Source organism: Austrofundulus limnaeus, unplaced genomic scaffold (genome assembly GCF_001266775.1).
Source record: "Austrofundulus limnaeus strain Quisiro unplaced genomic scaffold, Austrofundulus_limnaeus-1.0 Scaffold42, whole genome shotgun sequence".
In the NCBI taxonomy this organism is placed as follows: domain Eukaryota; kingdom Metazoa; phylum Chordata; class Actinopteri; order Cyprinodontiformes; family Rivulidae; genus Austrofundulus; species Austrofundulus limnaeus.
The window spans coordinates 1,876,624-1,893,476 of NW_013952444.1; the positions used below are offsets into that span (position 1 = coordinate 1,876,624).

The 16,853-nt window shown below is 39.9% G+C and overlaps 1 protein-coding gene across 17 annotated transcripts in view; it reads left to right on the forward strand.

The window, feature by feature from the left end:
• LOC106516911 (protein tyrosine phosphatase receptor type M) overlaps positions 1–16,853 on the forward strand; it is a 240,694-nt gene that overhangs the window by 171,707 nt on the left and 52,134 nt on the right. For 14 of the 17 annotated variants that reach the window (XM_014007504.1, XM_014007506.1, XM_014007507.1 and 11 more), the window contains 3 exons: positions 9,603–9,880; positions 15,881–15,961; positions 16,640–16,666. In XM_014007504.1, coding sequence (XP_013862958.1) covers positions 9,603–9,880; positions 15,881–15,961; positions 16,640–16,666 — 386 coding nt within the window. The remainder of the gene's footprint in view (positions 1–9,602; positions 9,881–15,880; positions 15,962–16,639; positions 16,667–16,853) is intronic. The other 3 variants (XM_014007513.1, XM_014007514.1, XM_014007520.1) reach the window with 1 other exon arrangement.

Consider the following 16,853-nt stretch of genomic DNA (forward strand, 5'->3'; position numbering starts at 1 on the left):
CCCGATTCATCCATCAAGCAGCGGGGAAGTGAAGTTTAAAACACACTTACTGTGACACTTTCCCGCTGATAGGTCTGGCTTGGCTTGAGCTTCTGAACTCCAGGTGTGTGATATGAATACAGAGTATTTTAATGCAATTAAACACTTCTTTTCTTCAGATGTTCTCGGGCAAATGTGAACTCGAGCTTAATTCTTTCTTCATTATAAACAAAATCCTTCTACTTCCTGTTTGAATAGCAAATAAAAAAGGTGAATTTCACAGAAAAGTTTCAAATTTTACAACTGAGAAGGCTTTTCTAGTTTCTTAGGTGATCCTGTGGCAAGAGACAGAGACATCCTCATCCTTCCTAAGTAAAAGCCATTGAGTGGTGGATATTTTTTGCAACTTTAACTGCTTGCATCCACAATAAAAAGGCCTTGAAGAGGTTAAAGCTATACAAAATGCATGTTAATGCTGATACATCACCTGCTAGTTTACAGCCTGTGGCATTAAAGGCCTAGCATTCATATAAGTAAATCAAATCACCCGCCACCTTCAAGCCTGAGTTTTAAAAGGGACATGATATCATGTAATATCCACTTTTTTAACCATTAAATTCATTTTGTTGTGTGCTTGGAGTCTCTAGGAGTGCAGAAAAGTTTAATTTAGTCGCGCCTGGTGCTGCAAAGATATCTTTACATTCTGTCTGAGGCATATATTGAACCCGTTCTGTTTTCCCTTGTTGACGTCTTTCTTTTTATCTCTTTTTTAAGCCACTTCAGTAGAAAACAGAACTTAATAGTAGGTTTTTCATCATCAGTGACTTTTTTTAGAGAAGTAAATCTAGTTAAGAAGAAAAAGGAGAAACGTAATGGGAAAGATTGAAAGAGAGATTAAAATATATGTGAAATATACACTAAGAAAACACAAGACAACACACCCGACATCTTTTAATTCATTTGTAAAATACAACGTTTCTGTCCAGCTTTATAGTCCTAAACCCCTCTATCAAACTAGAATGGACCATTCTGGAAGCTGGAGGAGGGGCGGGGTTTGAAGCGCCTTGTTTGAATTTGAAGAGACAGCCTGAAAATGAGTTGATCTGACACACAGCTGTGGTGAAAGAGGGGCTTGTGGAGTTACAATAAGGCAGAATTCAGACCAAAGCATTGCAGTTCCACTTTATACAGAGCCCAACTGAAGGATTTAAATGTGAAAAATGAGGATTTAAAAGCACTTTAAAGAAAAATAATCTTGTGTTGCCAAGGGACAAAATTATAACAGTTTTGGTCAAATCTTATAAAAGCTGTTCGATGCAGTTTTTATGCAACATGTTAGTTCTCAGTGTACGTTTTGAGTCTGACCCTCAGCTACTCCACATGGGCTAAGTTTTAGCTTAATATTTATAAAAAAGTTAAAAAAGTTATTTTTAGCTGTGGCAGCCATCATGAATTGGCTCATTTGCATCCACTGATTTCTTTTTGAGTTTCATTCAAACATACATGGGTTTGTGAGACATTGTGCTAACAAATACACAGGCTTGATGCCAACAATGAATAATAAAGTTTTAACCAGATGTTATACATTGTGTGGAGCTGAGTCTGTGCTGGGAGTGACTCTCAGCTACTACCTCATCAAATCTGAATTCAATGTCTATAATCGGCCAAGTTATAGTTCAGTTTTTGTATTTTTCTAAAGGTCGACATCTGTGGCGACCACTCCAAACATTAATCAGTTGTAGATCTATGCCTAATAAAAACTTTCTTAATATTTGTTTAAAATAAAAAGTAATGAATTTAGTGTAAGAATAGGTACAAGTTGTCATGTTTGAAGTGAAGCTTCATTAAAAAAATTTTATTTAAAAACTACTGTATATGTTCCATTATTTGCCTGGCAGGTAAATCCCTTAAAATATGTAATTATTAACCTGCTCAAAAGGTTAAAGTACATTCTCTTGCTTTTTTCATTACTATAGCAATGTGAAAAACTTTAGTAAAACGAGACAGTGGATGTGTTTATATAAAACTTTGCTGAGTATTTGGTTTGCTCTTTTATTTGGTGTGGGGGGGGGGGGGTTATACTCATGTGAATAATTTGTCTAATTTTTTTCCATAAATGTCATTTTTAATAATCATTCCGTTGCACTCGGTGTCAGGGAGGAGGATTGTACTAAATGCAGGATGTATAAGAGAAAGTGCTTGGGGCAGACACCTTCATTAAACTTTACAAGTCGAACATGCAGCAAGAATCACATTAATTGGTACAAGCCTCGCAGAGTTTTGTACCTACAAACTCTGAATGTTGATGAGGAAGAGGAAGAGCACCTCGAGCGGGCTGAGGGGATGTCATGCACGAAAGGCTCTGGTTTAAATGGGCACATTGTAAGTCAGTGTATCGCTCACAAAAAATGTTCTGTCTAAAGCTAAATTTAGGAGAAACACAGACGGTGTCAAGTCAGTGAAGGTGTAAATAAATGTAGCTTTGTGAGGGTAATTATGTTTCTGTTAAAGGAGACATAAATCCTTCTTTTTCACATTTAAATCATTCAGTTGGGCTCCATTTAAAGTGGAACTGCAGTTCTTTGGTCTGAATTCCTCCTTTTTGTAACTCCACAAGCCCCTCTCTCACCCCTTTTTCGGAGGTGTGTCTCAGATCAACTCGTTTTGAGGCTGTCTCTTTAAATCAAAACAAGGTGCTTCAAACCCCGCCCCCTCCAGCTTCCAGATTTCCAGTTTGATAGAGGGGTTTTATGACTATATACGTAGCTGCGCAGAAACATTTTAATCACAAATTAAAAGATGACGGAGGGCCAGATGAGTGGGTAAGTCCAGACCTTATTTAGATGTTTCGTCACAAATACGGTGATGTAATAATTCATAAAATGTCATCAAAAATAGAGAAAACTAAACAAGTTTAAAAATATAACCCTAACAAAAAATAAAGATATACACGCAGCACCATGAGAAATTATTTTCAACTTTTCTGCACTCCTAGAGACTCCAAATAAACAACATGTATTTAAAAAAATAAGTGGATTTTGCATGACGTGTCCCCTTTAAAGCTCAAACTTGCAAAAACTGAGTTCTAGAAACATAATGTTAAAACAGCATCATTTGACATGTTAGTGCAACTACAGTAAATCCAACTCATTCTGAATGTTACATAAGTTCACCTTCATGTGAGCCCACCACCTGCAGGAGGAGCAGACATGGAAAACGTTACACCAAAAGAATTAGTACCATTTTCTAGGGCCGTGCATTTAAACCTTACAATGATCACACACAAACATGCAAAACCTGGATAGTTAGGGTTGAGTTAGGTAGAAACAAGCACTGAAACGCCCCCACTGGGTTAATCAAAGACCATTCTGTCGCCCCTCCGTGCTGGACGTCAGTCAGCGTAAACAAACACGCTCCACTGATGTGCGAGGAACATCTAATGAAGCCGTCTTTGTCACGATGTCACAAGGTTTCAGACTGAAACAAGACCCGCCACGCTGAGCTGGAGGTTTTTGAAGCTCTTCTTTCAGAAAGCCTCCGCAGCGTTAACTCCCGCCGAACACACATTCTGCCGGTCTGACATAAAAATCTTTTTTATTGTGGCTGAACTCTCTGAGTTGGGAGCTCCTAAATGTGCCACGCCTGTTGTGTACCCGGCTAAAACAATTTCTAATTACAGCGCTAGCACTCCTTGAAGGAATGCATATCACACTCTGCCTTTTATGTTTGAGTTTGAGATTATTTATGCTATAAAGTTACACAAGTCATTGGCATTTTTGGTCAAACCCTATAGTGTGTGCTGTCATGCAGTTTAGCTGCTTCATTTGTGATCTGTTCGTGACTGGAGTATGTGTGTAGGCTTCTCAGGCACGACTGCTTTACTATTGCCCTCAAAAACTGTTAGCTACATGCTAAGCTACCACCACAGCAAGCTCTAGCTCATTATACTCATTATCTGTTAGCTACATGCTAAGCTACCACCACAGCAAGCTCTAGCTCATTACAGGTGCTGGTCATAAAATTAGAATATCATGAAAAAGTAGATTTATTTCAGTAATTCCATTTAAAAAGTGAAACTTGTATATTATATTCATACATTACACACAAACTCATATTTTTCAAATGTTTATTTCGTTTAATTTTGATGATTACAAATGACAACAAATGAAAATCTCAAATTCAGCATATCAGAAAATTAGAATATTACTGAAGACCAATAAAAACAAAGGATTTATAGAAATGTTGGCCAACTGAAAAGTATGAACATGAAAAGTATGAGCATGTACAGCACTCAGTATTTAGTTGGGGCTCCTTTGGCCTGTATTACTGCAGCAATGCGGCGTGGCATGGAGTCGATCAGTCTGTGGCACTGCTCAGGTGTTATGATAGCCCAGGTTGCTCTAATAGTGGCTTTTAGCTCTTCTGAATTGTTGGGTCTGGTGTATTGCATCTTCTTCTTCACAATATCCCATAGATTTTCTATGGGGTTAAGGTCAGGAGAGTTTGCTGGCCAATTAAGAACAGGGATACCATGGTCGTTCAACCAGGTACTGGTAGCTTTGGCACTGTGTGCAGGTGCCAAGTCCTGTTGGAAAATGAAATCTGCATCTCCAAAAAGTTGGTCAGCAGCAGGAAGCATGAAGTGCTCTAAAACTTCCTGGTATGTGGCTGCGTTGACCCTGGACCTCAGAAAACACAATGGACCAACACCAGCAGATGACATGGCACCCCAAACCATCACTGACTGTGGAAACTTTACACTGGACTTCAAGCAACGTGGATGAAGTGCCTCTCTTCTATTCCTCCAGACTCTGGGACCTTGATTTCCAAAGGAAATGCAAAATTTACTTTCATCAGAGAACATGACTTTGGACCACTCACCAGCAGTCCAGTCCTGTTTCTCTGTAGCCCAGGCAAGACGCTTCTGACGCTGTCTGTGGTTCAAGAGTGGCTTGACACAAGGAATGCGACAGCAGAAACCCATGTCTTTCATACGTCTGTGTGTGGTGGTTCTTGAAGCACTCACTCCAGCTGCAGTCCACTCTTTGTGAATCTCCCCCACATTTTTGAATGGGTTTTGTTTCACAATCCTCTCCAGGGTGCGGTTATCTCTCTTGTTTGTACATTTTTTTTGACCACATCTTTTCCTTCCCTTCGCCTCTCTATTAATGTGCTTGGACACAGAGCTCTGTGAACAGCCAGCCTCTTTAGCGATGACCTTTTGTGTCTTGCCCTCCTTGTGCAAGGTGTCGATGGTCATCTTTTGGACAACTGTCAAGTCAGCAGTCTTCCCCATGATTGTGTAGCCTATAGAACTAGACTGAAAGACCATTTAAAGGCCTTTGCAGGTGGTTTGAGTTAATTAGCTGATTAGAGTGTGGTACCAGGTGCCATCCATTTTGAACCTTTTCACAAGATTCTAATTTTCTGATATGCTGAATTTGAGATTTTCATTTGTTGTCATTTGTAATCATCAAAATTAAACGAAATAAACATTTGAAATATATGAGTTTGTGTGTAATGTATGAATATAATGTACAAGTTTCACTTTTTAAATGGAATTACTGAAATAAATCTACTTTTTCATGATATTCTAATTTTATGACCAGCACCTGTATACTCATTATCTGTTAGCTACATGCTAAGCTACCACCTCACCAAGCTCTAGCTCCTCATTAGCTGAGGTTTGTGTTTTCTGAGCTCAAGTGGCTGTGGCAGTTGTCTTGAATAGAGTTAAGTTTAAAAGTTAGTCAGGTTTAAATATCAACCCAAAGAATCTGAAAGTTTATTAAAGAGGGGTGGGTGTATCAGTTCATACCACAATCAAATGACTGTTACCTTTAGTTGTTATGGAAATGTTCACATCAAAAATAAATTCTCTGTAGTCTATCTAAACACCTTGAAATTGAACTCTGTCCCTTTAAGAACCTCCTACCGTTTCCGACACTCCCACTTCAGCACGTCGTTTCAACAGTTCTTCATGCTGTTTACCACTGTTCAAAGGAATGTTTTAATTTGTTGTTTAAAAAAAAGAAGCAGCATTATATAATATCGCTTTTTGGAAAATGGCAACTCACGATACATTTGAACCTTATTCGTGCTCTGTGGGACGGGAGCTCTGCTGCAAACTGAGCTTCAGGGAGGAGCTTCGGGTAAATAGGCGGTGCTTTATACCAGGCAGCTCCACATGGCTACCACAGGAGATTCAAGGATTTCTCAAACATGCATGAACGAGTCAAACCAACACTCTGGGTATGTTTTGACATGACATCAAAGCATGATATAAAACTCATAACACCCCCCCCACCACCACCTTTAACGTACAATCAGGAGTTTATGATTTATTTTGCAGTTATTTCCAGTTGCATAACACTACCAGAAGACTTACTTTCTACCAACACCAGTGCCATCTGTCTGTCTCATGTTCTCAATAAAAGTCAATTCATTTAGTCAGAAGATTCTGGTGTTATTGTTGAGCATGCTGCTATAAATTTCTTCAAATCTTTCAGCTTGCTGCTTTTCAACAGCAATCTGGGGATATTACAAATGGCCTCATTCATCAACATCCACAACAATCCACTGTACACTTCCTTTCACCATCTTTCTCAGCACATCAAACCCTGTATTACAGTCCTCTATCATTAATTTTCTTTTTCACTTTCACAAATGAGGAGAGAATAGCATGCCAATTAATCTTCATCTAACACCCACGGCGCCTTACAAACATCCCAGGATCGCTGGCACTTTCCCTCATTTTTGGCACTGGTGTCTGCATAGCCTCATTTATCTTCAACGCTCTCGCTTCAGCTGCCACACGGGCCAGGAGAGCGGAAATCCAAGTTGTTGTTTTTTTTTGCAGACGCAGAAATAAGAACAGTGGTACAGTTTTTAAAACCTGGCTTCTAGTCGCTCCTAATAGTCTTCTCGGTGAGCGCACACAGTGCTGAATCAGTCCTAATATTGCCTGGGGTATGCGCAGTTCTACCCCCTCCTCACTCCTTACTACTTTATGAAGCTATAATGGGGAGGGAAAGAGGAGCGACAAGATTGCCATTTTGTTCCCGGCTCTAATTGCAGATTAAAGGCAGGAAGAAAAAAAAACAAAAAGTGGGTCCAGTGTAAAAAAAAAAGTCACTACTTTGTCACTCGGCTTTCTGAAGAATGGCTCCACTATTAGCTTCACGTCGCGGCCTTCGGAGCAAATGACTGTTTGAAGGCAGCGGGAGCCTGTTGCCATATGGCACGAGACAGTGACAAAATTGAATAAACAGAGGAGATTTGCGAAAACAAAGCAGCAGGGAAGCATCATTAGACAGCAGTTGTCCACGAGAGAGGCTTCACTTCAAATAGGGAAAAGGAGGGGGGAGGGGAGGTCACACAGAGAGTAACAAAGTGCGAGAATCAGTGTGAGGGTTGCCATAGTTAATTTTTACACCACTCGCTCCCCACCAGCTACAGAGCAGCAGCAGGCATCAGATACGGTTACTGCTGCAGGGCTCAAGCTGTTTGCTTTTCTTCTGTGACTCAAAAAAACTGAGAGTCAACTCTTCAGGATGACATTATAATGCAAGATTTACTGACATCGTAAAACTATTTCATGCAAACAACTTTTCTACCTCTGTGGTATTAAAGGTGAAGAACGACTAATATTGCTAGGAATTGTGATCGCCTGTCACTTTTAGACTTTCAGACTGAGATCATGCCGAGAAATGACAGAGTTGTAACCATTCGGATCGAACCTTCAACTCTCATGAAATATTGCAATAGTGTAACTACAGAAACACATTTAAGACAAAAGATCCTGTGCAGCCAGAGCTCAGCTACTATCACACCAAGCTTTAGCTCAACATCTGCAACAATGACTGGATTACAGACATTAGATTTTTAAGTTACAGCATGCATATACTGTCTGAGGAGCTGAACTGAAAGTGCAGCACCCTCCAGCTTCATATCTATATAAGGAACATTGTTAGCAGCTTTGTGAGTTAGATGTTTAAGCTCTGTGCTGTGAGATAAAATAACTTTTACACCTTGATTGTATTAACATAGATTGCTGTGATTTAGACTACTGCTGACGTGATCAACTTATTGCTTAAACACAGGGGCGGAGCCAGAGGGGTGGCCAGGGTGGCGTTTTTTTTTTTTTTTTTTTTTTTTTTCTCAGTCATTTGGATTTAGGTAAGGTGGCCAACTTGAATTTTCAATCCCAGAGGGCTTTTCTTAAGTTTGTATTCTTTCAAAAATGTACAAATATCCCCTTGACTAGTACTGGGATATTGCATTTGTCACAAGATGCCATAAACAAGGTGGAGGTCTGAACAAGGTTTCGTCGTGATTAATGGTGATTTTGACCCAAAAGTGCAGACAAACACCTTTCGGGCACTGATTTACTAAAACAAACTTACTTTTAATTATAAACAAAAAAGGCTTTGAGGCAGCAAACTGACAAACCAACAGGGAAAGATCAACTCAAAGAACCAAAACCACTGACGTCTGTGCAGGGATGAACAGGATCAGGTGCAGGTGGGCGTGTCACAACAGAGGAACACTCACCAGAAATACAAGAAACAGAACAAAAAACATAGTAAATAATCAAACAGAAGCACAGATCTTAATAGGTTGAAGTAATATCTTAATAATGGACATGTTTTTGGGTTAGATGCTCTTATTTTGGGGAAAACAGTAGTTGTAGAAATCCACTTAAATGACCATCTACCAACAACTAAGTCCATGTATGTGTTGCAAACAGTCTCATTCATTACCATGCATTCATACATTTAATAAGACTAAAGCCACCTGTTTATAGGGAGAATGTACCTGCAGTGGGGTCACGATTATGGACCAAAAACCCAACTTCTTCCTGCCTCACAGCATGCCGCCTGAGAAATCAATGAAAGGTTTCTTTGTATAAGAAAACTGCGAGACACCTTAAAAATCAATCAGAACAATTGTCTGAGAGTCTGGAGTCAAACAGAAAGTTTGTTGTTTTAAAACTAAGTGCACGAAAAAACAAACCTTCTGGATCATTACTTTAATGTTTTACAATAGTCGAGTAATGATCGTGCAGCTTGAGCCTCATACAGGTAGACAGTCCTGAATCTAATTTTGTGTTTCATCAGGCTGCACAAAAGAAAAATCTGTTTCCTAATGGTGTGTTTTTGTGTTTCTCTGTATGGATTTGTGTTTAGTGTGAATACAAAGATGTAGTGGTGTTTGCTCAGGAGCAGATTGTTTGTAGGGTCCAACGCATCAAACCTGAAGTAGGTCAATAAAAGCAGGTTGACTGTTTGAGTTCAGTGTTCACAACTCTTAATGCTTCTCCTCCAAAATACGATCAGCTAATTTTAAATCATCAGGGGCCACTGATGTATTTGGGTTAGAGTGTCACACCTTTTCCTCCTCCTCAAGGAGTTACAGATTTTATTTTTCCTACTCTGGTGCCTAATAAAGCCTGATGTCAGCCTGGGGAACATTAGCCCTGCTATCTCATTACATCTATGAGTCATTGCTGCCAGCTTCATATCAGATCAATTTCAGGATCATCACTGCTGTTTTTGTCTGATTGATTGTTTTTATGTCCCCCCACCGCCCCTCCTCCCACCACCTTCCTCTCCGCCGTGAAGGAAATTGGCCAAAAAGCGCAAGGAGACCCTGAGCAGCACCCGGCAGGAGATGACGGTGATGGTCAACTCCATGGACAAGAGCTACACGGAGCAGGGGACCAACTGCGACGAGGCGCTGTCCTTCATGGACACCCACAGCCACACGCTGAACACGCGCAGCGAGTGCGCGCTCACGCTGAACGCGCGCAGCGAGTGCGCGCTCACGCTCAACGGCCGCAGCGAGTGCGCGCTCACGCTCAACGGCCGCAGCGAGTGCGCCCTCACCGTCAACGGCCGAGGTAAGGTGGCCCCGCCCCCCCGAGCGTGAATTCACACACACACACACACACCAAGCCGGATGGGGGCAATTCATCGAGCCTGATCTGCTGAAAACAAACCCGATAACATCAGAGTACGGAAGCTGAGAGCTGTGGTTTTTAAATTTGATCTGATTTTCTTGAGATAATCAGTTGGATTTTAACAAGATAGACTAGTTTTATTCTGTTATATGGAGAAAGTGGTTTCATGTTCTCTCCACATGACAACATAACAAGCTTTATTTTCTCATGATCGTGAGATTTAGTGAGAAGATGAGTAGTTATTATATTACACTCATTATTGGGTACAGGGATGGGCAACTTTAATTATGGAAGGGCCACAATTTGTTGCTGACACTCATAAAACCACAGAGCACTGCAGACTTACCCAAATGTAATACAACTGTCATTTTAATAATGTTTGTATTTATGTGTTTATTAAACCAACATACAGTGCAGTAACTTAACATATTTCATGCTCAAATGCATGTATAACATTTGTACTCCTGTTTAATATATATTAATACAAAACGTTTGAAGCAAACAACTATAGCAAGATGAAGTGCAACGGTATAAGATGTGTAGAGTTCAGACTCCTGCATGATTCTGGTTCTGGTAAAAAGTCGTTGTTGTTTATGTACTTCTCATATTTAGCTTTGTGCAACATGTCGTAATGATAACATATTAAAATCCTTCATAAGCAAACGAAGCACAGGTTTGCCTTGAAACTCTGTGAACAGATAAGCTACCTCCCATTTCATCTGAAACTTGGGATTTTCTCTGTCCGGTTTTCTTCCCTCCGTTCTTAGCCGTGGCAAAACGTCTCTCTGTGTTCAACGAGTGCGCGAGGTAGCGTCTGCCTTGAAGGCGCCATCTAGTGCCGAACATATACATTACAACCAATCCAGTGCCACTGAGACATTTGTATACATTTTTGTAATTTTCAAAAAGTAATCTAAGCTCTGCTTTAAGTGATTTTTAAAGTAAGGGACCCAACGGAAGTCACCCGCCGGCTGGATTTGGCCAATGGGCCACCAATTGTCCATCCCTAATTTACAATGGCTGTCACTGCATGTTCCTTATCCAGCTTAAATCAGATGCTAACTTTAACATCGTTTAAAAGCATTTCTAAAATTAAACATTTATAAGATGAAATAACACAAAATATTACAAGTTTATCAAAAAACTTAATCTCAAGATAATTACATTAATAGTTTATTATTTTAAGATAATATCATAAAAACAATGTTTTGAAGCATAGCATCACTCGGTTTACATACTACAATTGTTAAATGGCTCATTTAGAGAAAAAACAACTTTAATCTCGGAAATAAATCTAAAGAAAAACATCAGTATGGGCAATAGAAATTGAGCGAATTTATAAACAAATTAAAAATAAATCTTGTAGAAACTAGGAATATGAAAACTAGTGAAGTCTCTAAGTGTAAATTCTTCTCATTAACATTCAGTTTTCTTTTCATTTTCTATCAATTATCCCATCCAGCTGAATAAATTACAGCACACAATGTATTTTTAATGAAGAACCGCCATAAAACCTCTTTTGTTTTTGATTTATTTCTATTCTATATCAGACTTTTATCAGTCTGTACAAATGATTTGTCTTTAGCTGCTCTGCTTCAAAAATTCTCTGTTGTTCCAAGAGTTCGTCCAAGTCAGAAGAGGAACTGCTTTGATAGAATAAATGAAGGGATTTTACTTTTATTTTCACTTTAAAGAAACGATTTGAATAAAAAAAAACTGTAGGATATTTTTTATTATTAAAAAATTCTGCCTCATGAGCTCTCTGGTGTTTCTTTTACAAAACCATTTATTTTTATTATTTTTATTTGTCCAATTCTTTTCAAATCTAAACCTGCAATGTGTAATTTATACAAAATAATTCCTCTACGATTCCTGTGTTCAGCGGTTGTGGTAAAGCTTGTTAACGTCTGGTGGGAGTGGATCAATAATCAAGACGTCCTGAAAATCCCAAAGCTGACCTGAAAGCTTCTCAGTAAACATTAGAGGCACATGAAGTCTGGCATGAGGTCGTAAACTCAGCGCCACGCTGCGCGCAAGTCATTAAAGACACTGCACTTGTTCTCCTGACGCAAATCTATTCATTCGCCTCTGTCCCAGGTTAAACTCAATACTTTGTCGAACTAGAACGGCACCCGGAGCTTGACCTGCTCTAATCCCAGCCAAAAGCAGCAGATTAAAAATCCACAGCAGCCTCTGTCTCTGCACCCCTCCAGGAGCTGAGCCCCCAAAGATGCTCTGACCTTAATTAACCGTCTGTTAGTGGAGAGGCTCGAAACCGGCCCCTGCGCCGATTTCAACGCATCATTTCTGACTCTGTCTGCCCTCTCTGACCTTAGATTACTGTCAGGAGTGTCACTCCAGCTCCAGACATCATGGATGACAGGTTCTTTTCCTGAACCAACCGGCTCTCATTACCCAAACCCCGTTTTGGTTTGGCAGTCGTGTTGATGCTGAAGGATGGAACGATGACAGTCCAGGGACACATTGATTGCAGCTTATATGCCCACATACAGATTATAGTTAAGCTCTGCATTACACATGTAAGCACAAATTAGGATTTTAATGTGGCCACAAACACATTTTTTTCAAAACTTTTTTTTCCTCAAAAGTGTCAGTGTGCTTTTTAGTCATTCGGTTTTCATTTAAAAAAAGAGATATTAAAAATGGTCCGTCTTTTTTTGTCAAACTGAAGAAATTTTTATTTATTAGAGGTTAGTACTGATGTTAAAAACACAACACTATATTTTTTAATGTTGACAATGTTTGATCTATTAGGTTTTGATTAATATAGATTAGTTACATGTCCGAATAATATAACAACACATATTTAACTGTTATGAGAACAGTAGGTGAGAATTTTGTATGAATGCCTGTGATTCAGCCGTAGGTCAGTAGGGGGCGAACGCGGGCATTGAAGACCCTGTATAAATGGATCAACTTCCTGGTTTGTAGGCAGTGTGTGGTTTCCTGTCAGCTCCGGTGACAATAAACCCCCACTCCAGAATTCTGGTTTTGTATGGTTTTATTCCTTCTAAAAATCATATTATTTAACAGTGGTGGTTTTATATTGGCTTCAGTCTTTGAACACGTATATTTCTTACAAAACGGTGTCCTATGGAACCTGCCGAGGCCTCAAGGGGCTCTTGGAGAAAGGCTTCATGTGCTAAAAGCAGCAGAGGCTCCAGGAAACAGTTTGAACCATCAGTGATAAACTATCAGCCGACATGAGTAAAGAAATGTGAAAGTATTTAGCTAGCGTCTATTTATTTACAGGCTCCACCTTAAAAATGGTCAAATAATAACAGTAAACTTTCAATTTGAGAAAAATAAAACGTTGGTGGAGTGGAGACCCATCACACATGAGATAAACCCAAGTGGAGCAGTGAGCAGCTTGTTAAGATAGTGGGGTAGAAGTTAGGGAGCGTGTGTCTGGCTCAAGGACACCACAACACATGGCCATGGCAAGGAATCAAACCCACGACTCTCTGGTCCTATGTCGGCCGCTCTACCACTAAACCACAGCGGACTTTCCCCCAACAAGAGGAAAGGCAGTTTGCAAACTCATAAAGCTGTCCTTATCAGTCTGTTTTCACACTAACCTCATTTCAAACCAAAAAAAAGTTAGCATCTTTGAGAGAAAATACACAGCCTGGCCAAAAAAATAAATCAAAAGTTGCCACCTGGATTTAACTAAGCAAATAGGCACAAACCTACTATTGGATAATTACTGCATGGGCAATTATCTTTCAACTGGCAACAAGTTCTTTGACCCCAACTGGTGCAATGAGTTGTTTCTCATTTCTTAAATACCCATGTGGAAAGACACATCCTGTGATTGTGGAAAAGATGTCAGTCTGTTTGAGAAGGGTCAAATCATTGGCATCAAGCAGAGAAAACCAACCCATTTTCACTCCCGACTCGTCAACATATTGACGGTTGGTCAGGTAGCCCTCTGCATCCAGTTTTGGATGCGTTGGGTACCCACCTCGCGTCAGTTCTTAACGAAAGAGTAGGAAATGCACGACAGCTAACCATCCCAGACCTTAAATTTAACTTCCATTAGCCCTATACAGCCTATCCCTATCAATATGTTGATGAGTCGGGAGTGAGAACGTGTTGAGAAGACATCTAAGGAGATTACAGAAACTACTGGAAGGATAGTGTGGACCCATCGTCTTCGATGCCTGGTGCCTACTGTACAAACCTTGTTGGAGAACCTGTCAATGTCCCTTTTAAATGGTGTCACATTTGTAAGGAACATGCCTTTGTGGAATGAGCAATAAAGCTGAGAATGTGGGTTGCACATATGAAAAAGTTACCAAATCTTCTCAGCCAAACAGCTTATTCTGCTGTTATTGGCACTTGTTTTGAGCTTCTGGTCTCCCCCCCCCCCCCCCCGGCATCTTTTTTTTTCGTCACTTCAGTAGAAAACGAAACCAAATATTATTTTATTTATTTCTTCATCATCAGTGACTTTTTTTAAGTGAAGAGAAAATAGAGACAGAGAGAAAAACAGAGAGAAGTAATTAGAAAGATAGAAAGATTGAAATGGCGATTAGAAGTATATTAAATATACACCAACAAAGCACAGGACCACACACCCAACATCTGTCCGCTCACCTGAAAAATAAATGGATAAATACATGGAGGGCATATATAAAAATATACACATACCCATACATACATAAAGATTTACATACATACATGCCTACATTCATAAATATTGTCTGTATATACACATAGACATATATACACACTCAGTGACCAGTCAGAACCCCCCGGATCAGAGCATCTGTCTGTGAGCAGTTGTGAACATGCGTGTATATACAAGATTTCTCCAATGGAATATTTAATAGTGACTGTGGAGGACCGGAGACCCAAACCCCAAGACATGAGGCAGACATAGGGAAGACCAGAGCCCAAAAGCCCGAGAGGAATCCCGGGCACAGAGCCCCAAGGGGCACCCGCACGGGAAGATCCGCCCACCCACCCCCCAGATCAGACCATAGGAGAGAACTGTCCCCCCAGCGACCACACACACAGCCCCTGGGGCCAGCAGCGATAAACTCATGGGCCCCACCGGCACCCGCCATACCAGAGCAGATCCAGGAAAGGGCACAGAGGTCGCCACCCCCCCCCCCAGTTCTTCTAATTATAAGATTTATTGTCAAGAAGAAATCATTTACCAAACACACATTTACTTACTTTTTGTGCAAAGTGAAGCTAGTTGTAAAATTACTGAAAGTGAATATAACAGTACTGTTTGCACATCTGACAGTTCACGAGTCACAGAAGCTCAAAATGCCACATGTGTTGTGGAGAGACACACTGCAGGGACAGGAAGGACTCAGAGGACACCAGGTCTTGGAGTAGATCTGGATAATAAGCACCCTCCACGCAGCAAAACAGAGTCCAGAAAAACAAGGGCGGCGTGTCCTTGGAGGATTTGCTGCAGTTGTCACAGTGGTGTTACTTCTTTAAAAAATGGACTAAATGAGACCTAAAGCTGAATTAAAGCAGGAAAAAAGAGACTAAACCCTTTTGTGTTTTCACATTCAGGATGTTTCAAAGATGCTAATGAAGGCAGGATGTGCAAAAAAAATGAATCAAATCAACTCTGTTTCCAGTGATTGAATTAAATTTTACTCCTCTGGTGTTTTGGGGTCACACAAACATACACATTATCACCTAGCTCTGGTGGTTTGTGGCCACGCGTAGCAGGAGATGTTTTAATTCAGTTTGCTCAAGGTCTCTGGGATTTCTGTAGCCAACGTAATGCAGCGAAATAAATGTTTGTGTCTGCAGAGCAGCTTTTAACTGGAGGTAAGTGAGGACATTTCAGATGATCTTTTACAGTAAAAAAAAAAGCAAGAAGTGTGTTTTTACATATGTCTTCTGTTAATATTTCAATTATTAATACTTTTTCCCCTCCGCCTGTAGTTGGATCGTCGCCGTCCTCCTTCACGCTGCCAAAAGGCAACTCTCTGACTTCAACCATCCCCACCAACTCCTACTACCCAGGTAAACGTGAGCTCTTTCCTCGGCTCCTCCTTCCTGCATGCAGAAAACAAAGCGCTCCTTTTCTCAGCCTGAGCAGCAACGTTGACAAATTCAGCTATTATGAAACATGGAAAATTAGCTGTCACAACAGATGAATAAGAGCCAACGTTGTGTGTTTTWTTATTATTATTATTTTTTAAGTTTTAATGAGTTTCACGTTCCGGCTTAATATAATTTACAAGCCAGTTCTGTAATGTGACGCACCAGTGTCGACACATTTAATCTGTGCTTTAAAACTTTAAAAATGATTTCACAAATGAAAAAGCAGACAAATTAACCCAGGATGACTTTTTCCACCCTCCTGCTGCAGTTCTTGTTGTTTTATGGCACTTGGAGAAGTCGGATTTGAGTTGAACAATTAAAGCTTCGAATAATATCCATAATTGTGTGTCTTATGTAATTACTTCACAGCCCATTGATTAGATGGAGTAAAGGGCAGTGAGATTTATAATCAACTAAACTTACTGTATAATTAGCTTTTCCAGAAATTATGATCCATTTCTTGGTATTTTGTTTGGCAGAAAACCAAAAGAAAAAAAACAAGTGTTTTTTTTTCTGTTGATGTGGTTGTTTTTTTCCTGTCTTTTACTTACTCTCTTTCCTCTTCCAATTTCTGCACTTTTTCTGGGGTTTGAGCAGATCCTTTTGTGCCGACTGCGATCTTAGGTGAGACACATTTTCTTCTCCCATCATTGTTTTGATGCTGTCGAGAACTAAGAGTGATTTACACGATGGATTGTTAAAGAGTTAACTGTGAGCTCCAATAAAAAAAAAAACATTTATTTTCATTTGAATTACTCTATTTTTGTTGTTTTTTTAGTTTTAAAAAAAGATGGCTTCCTCACCTTCATAC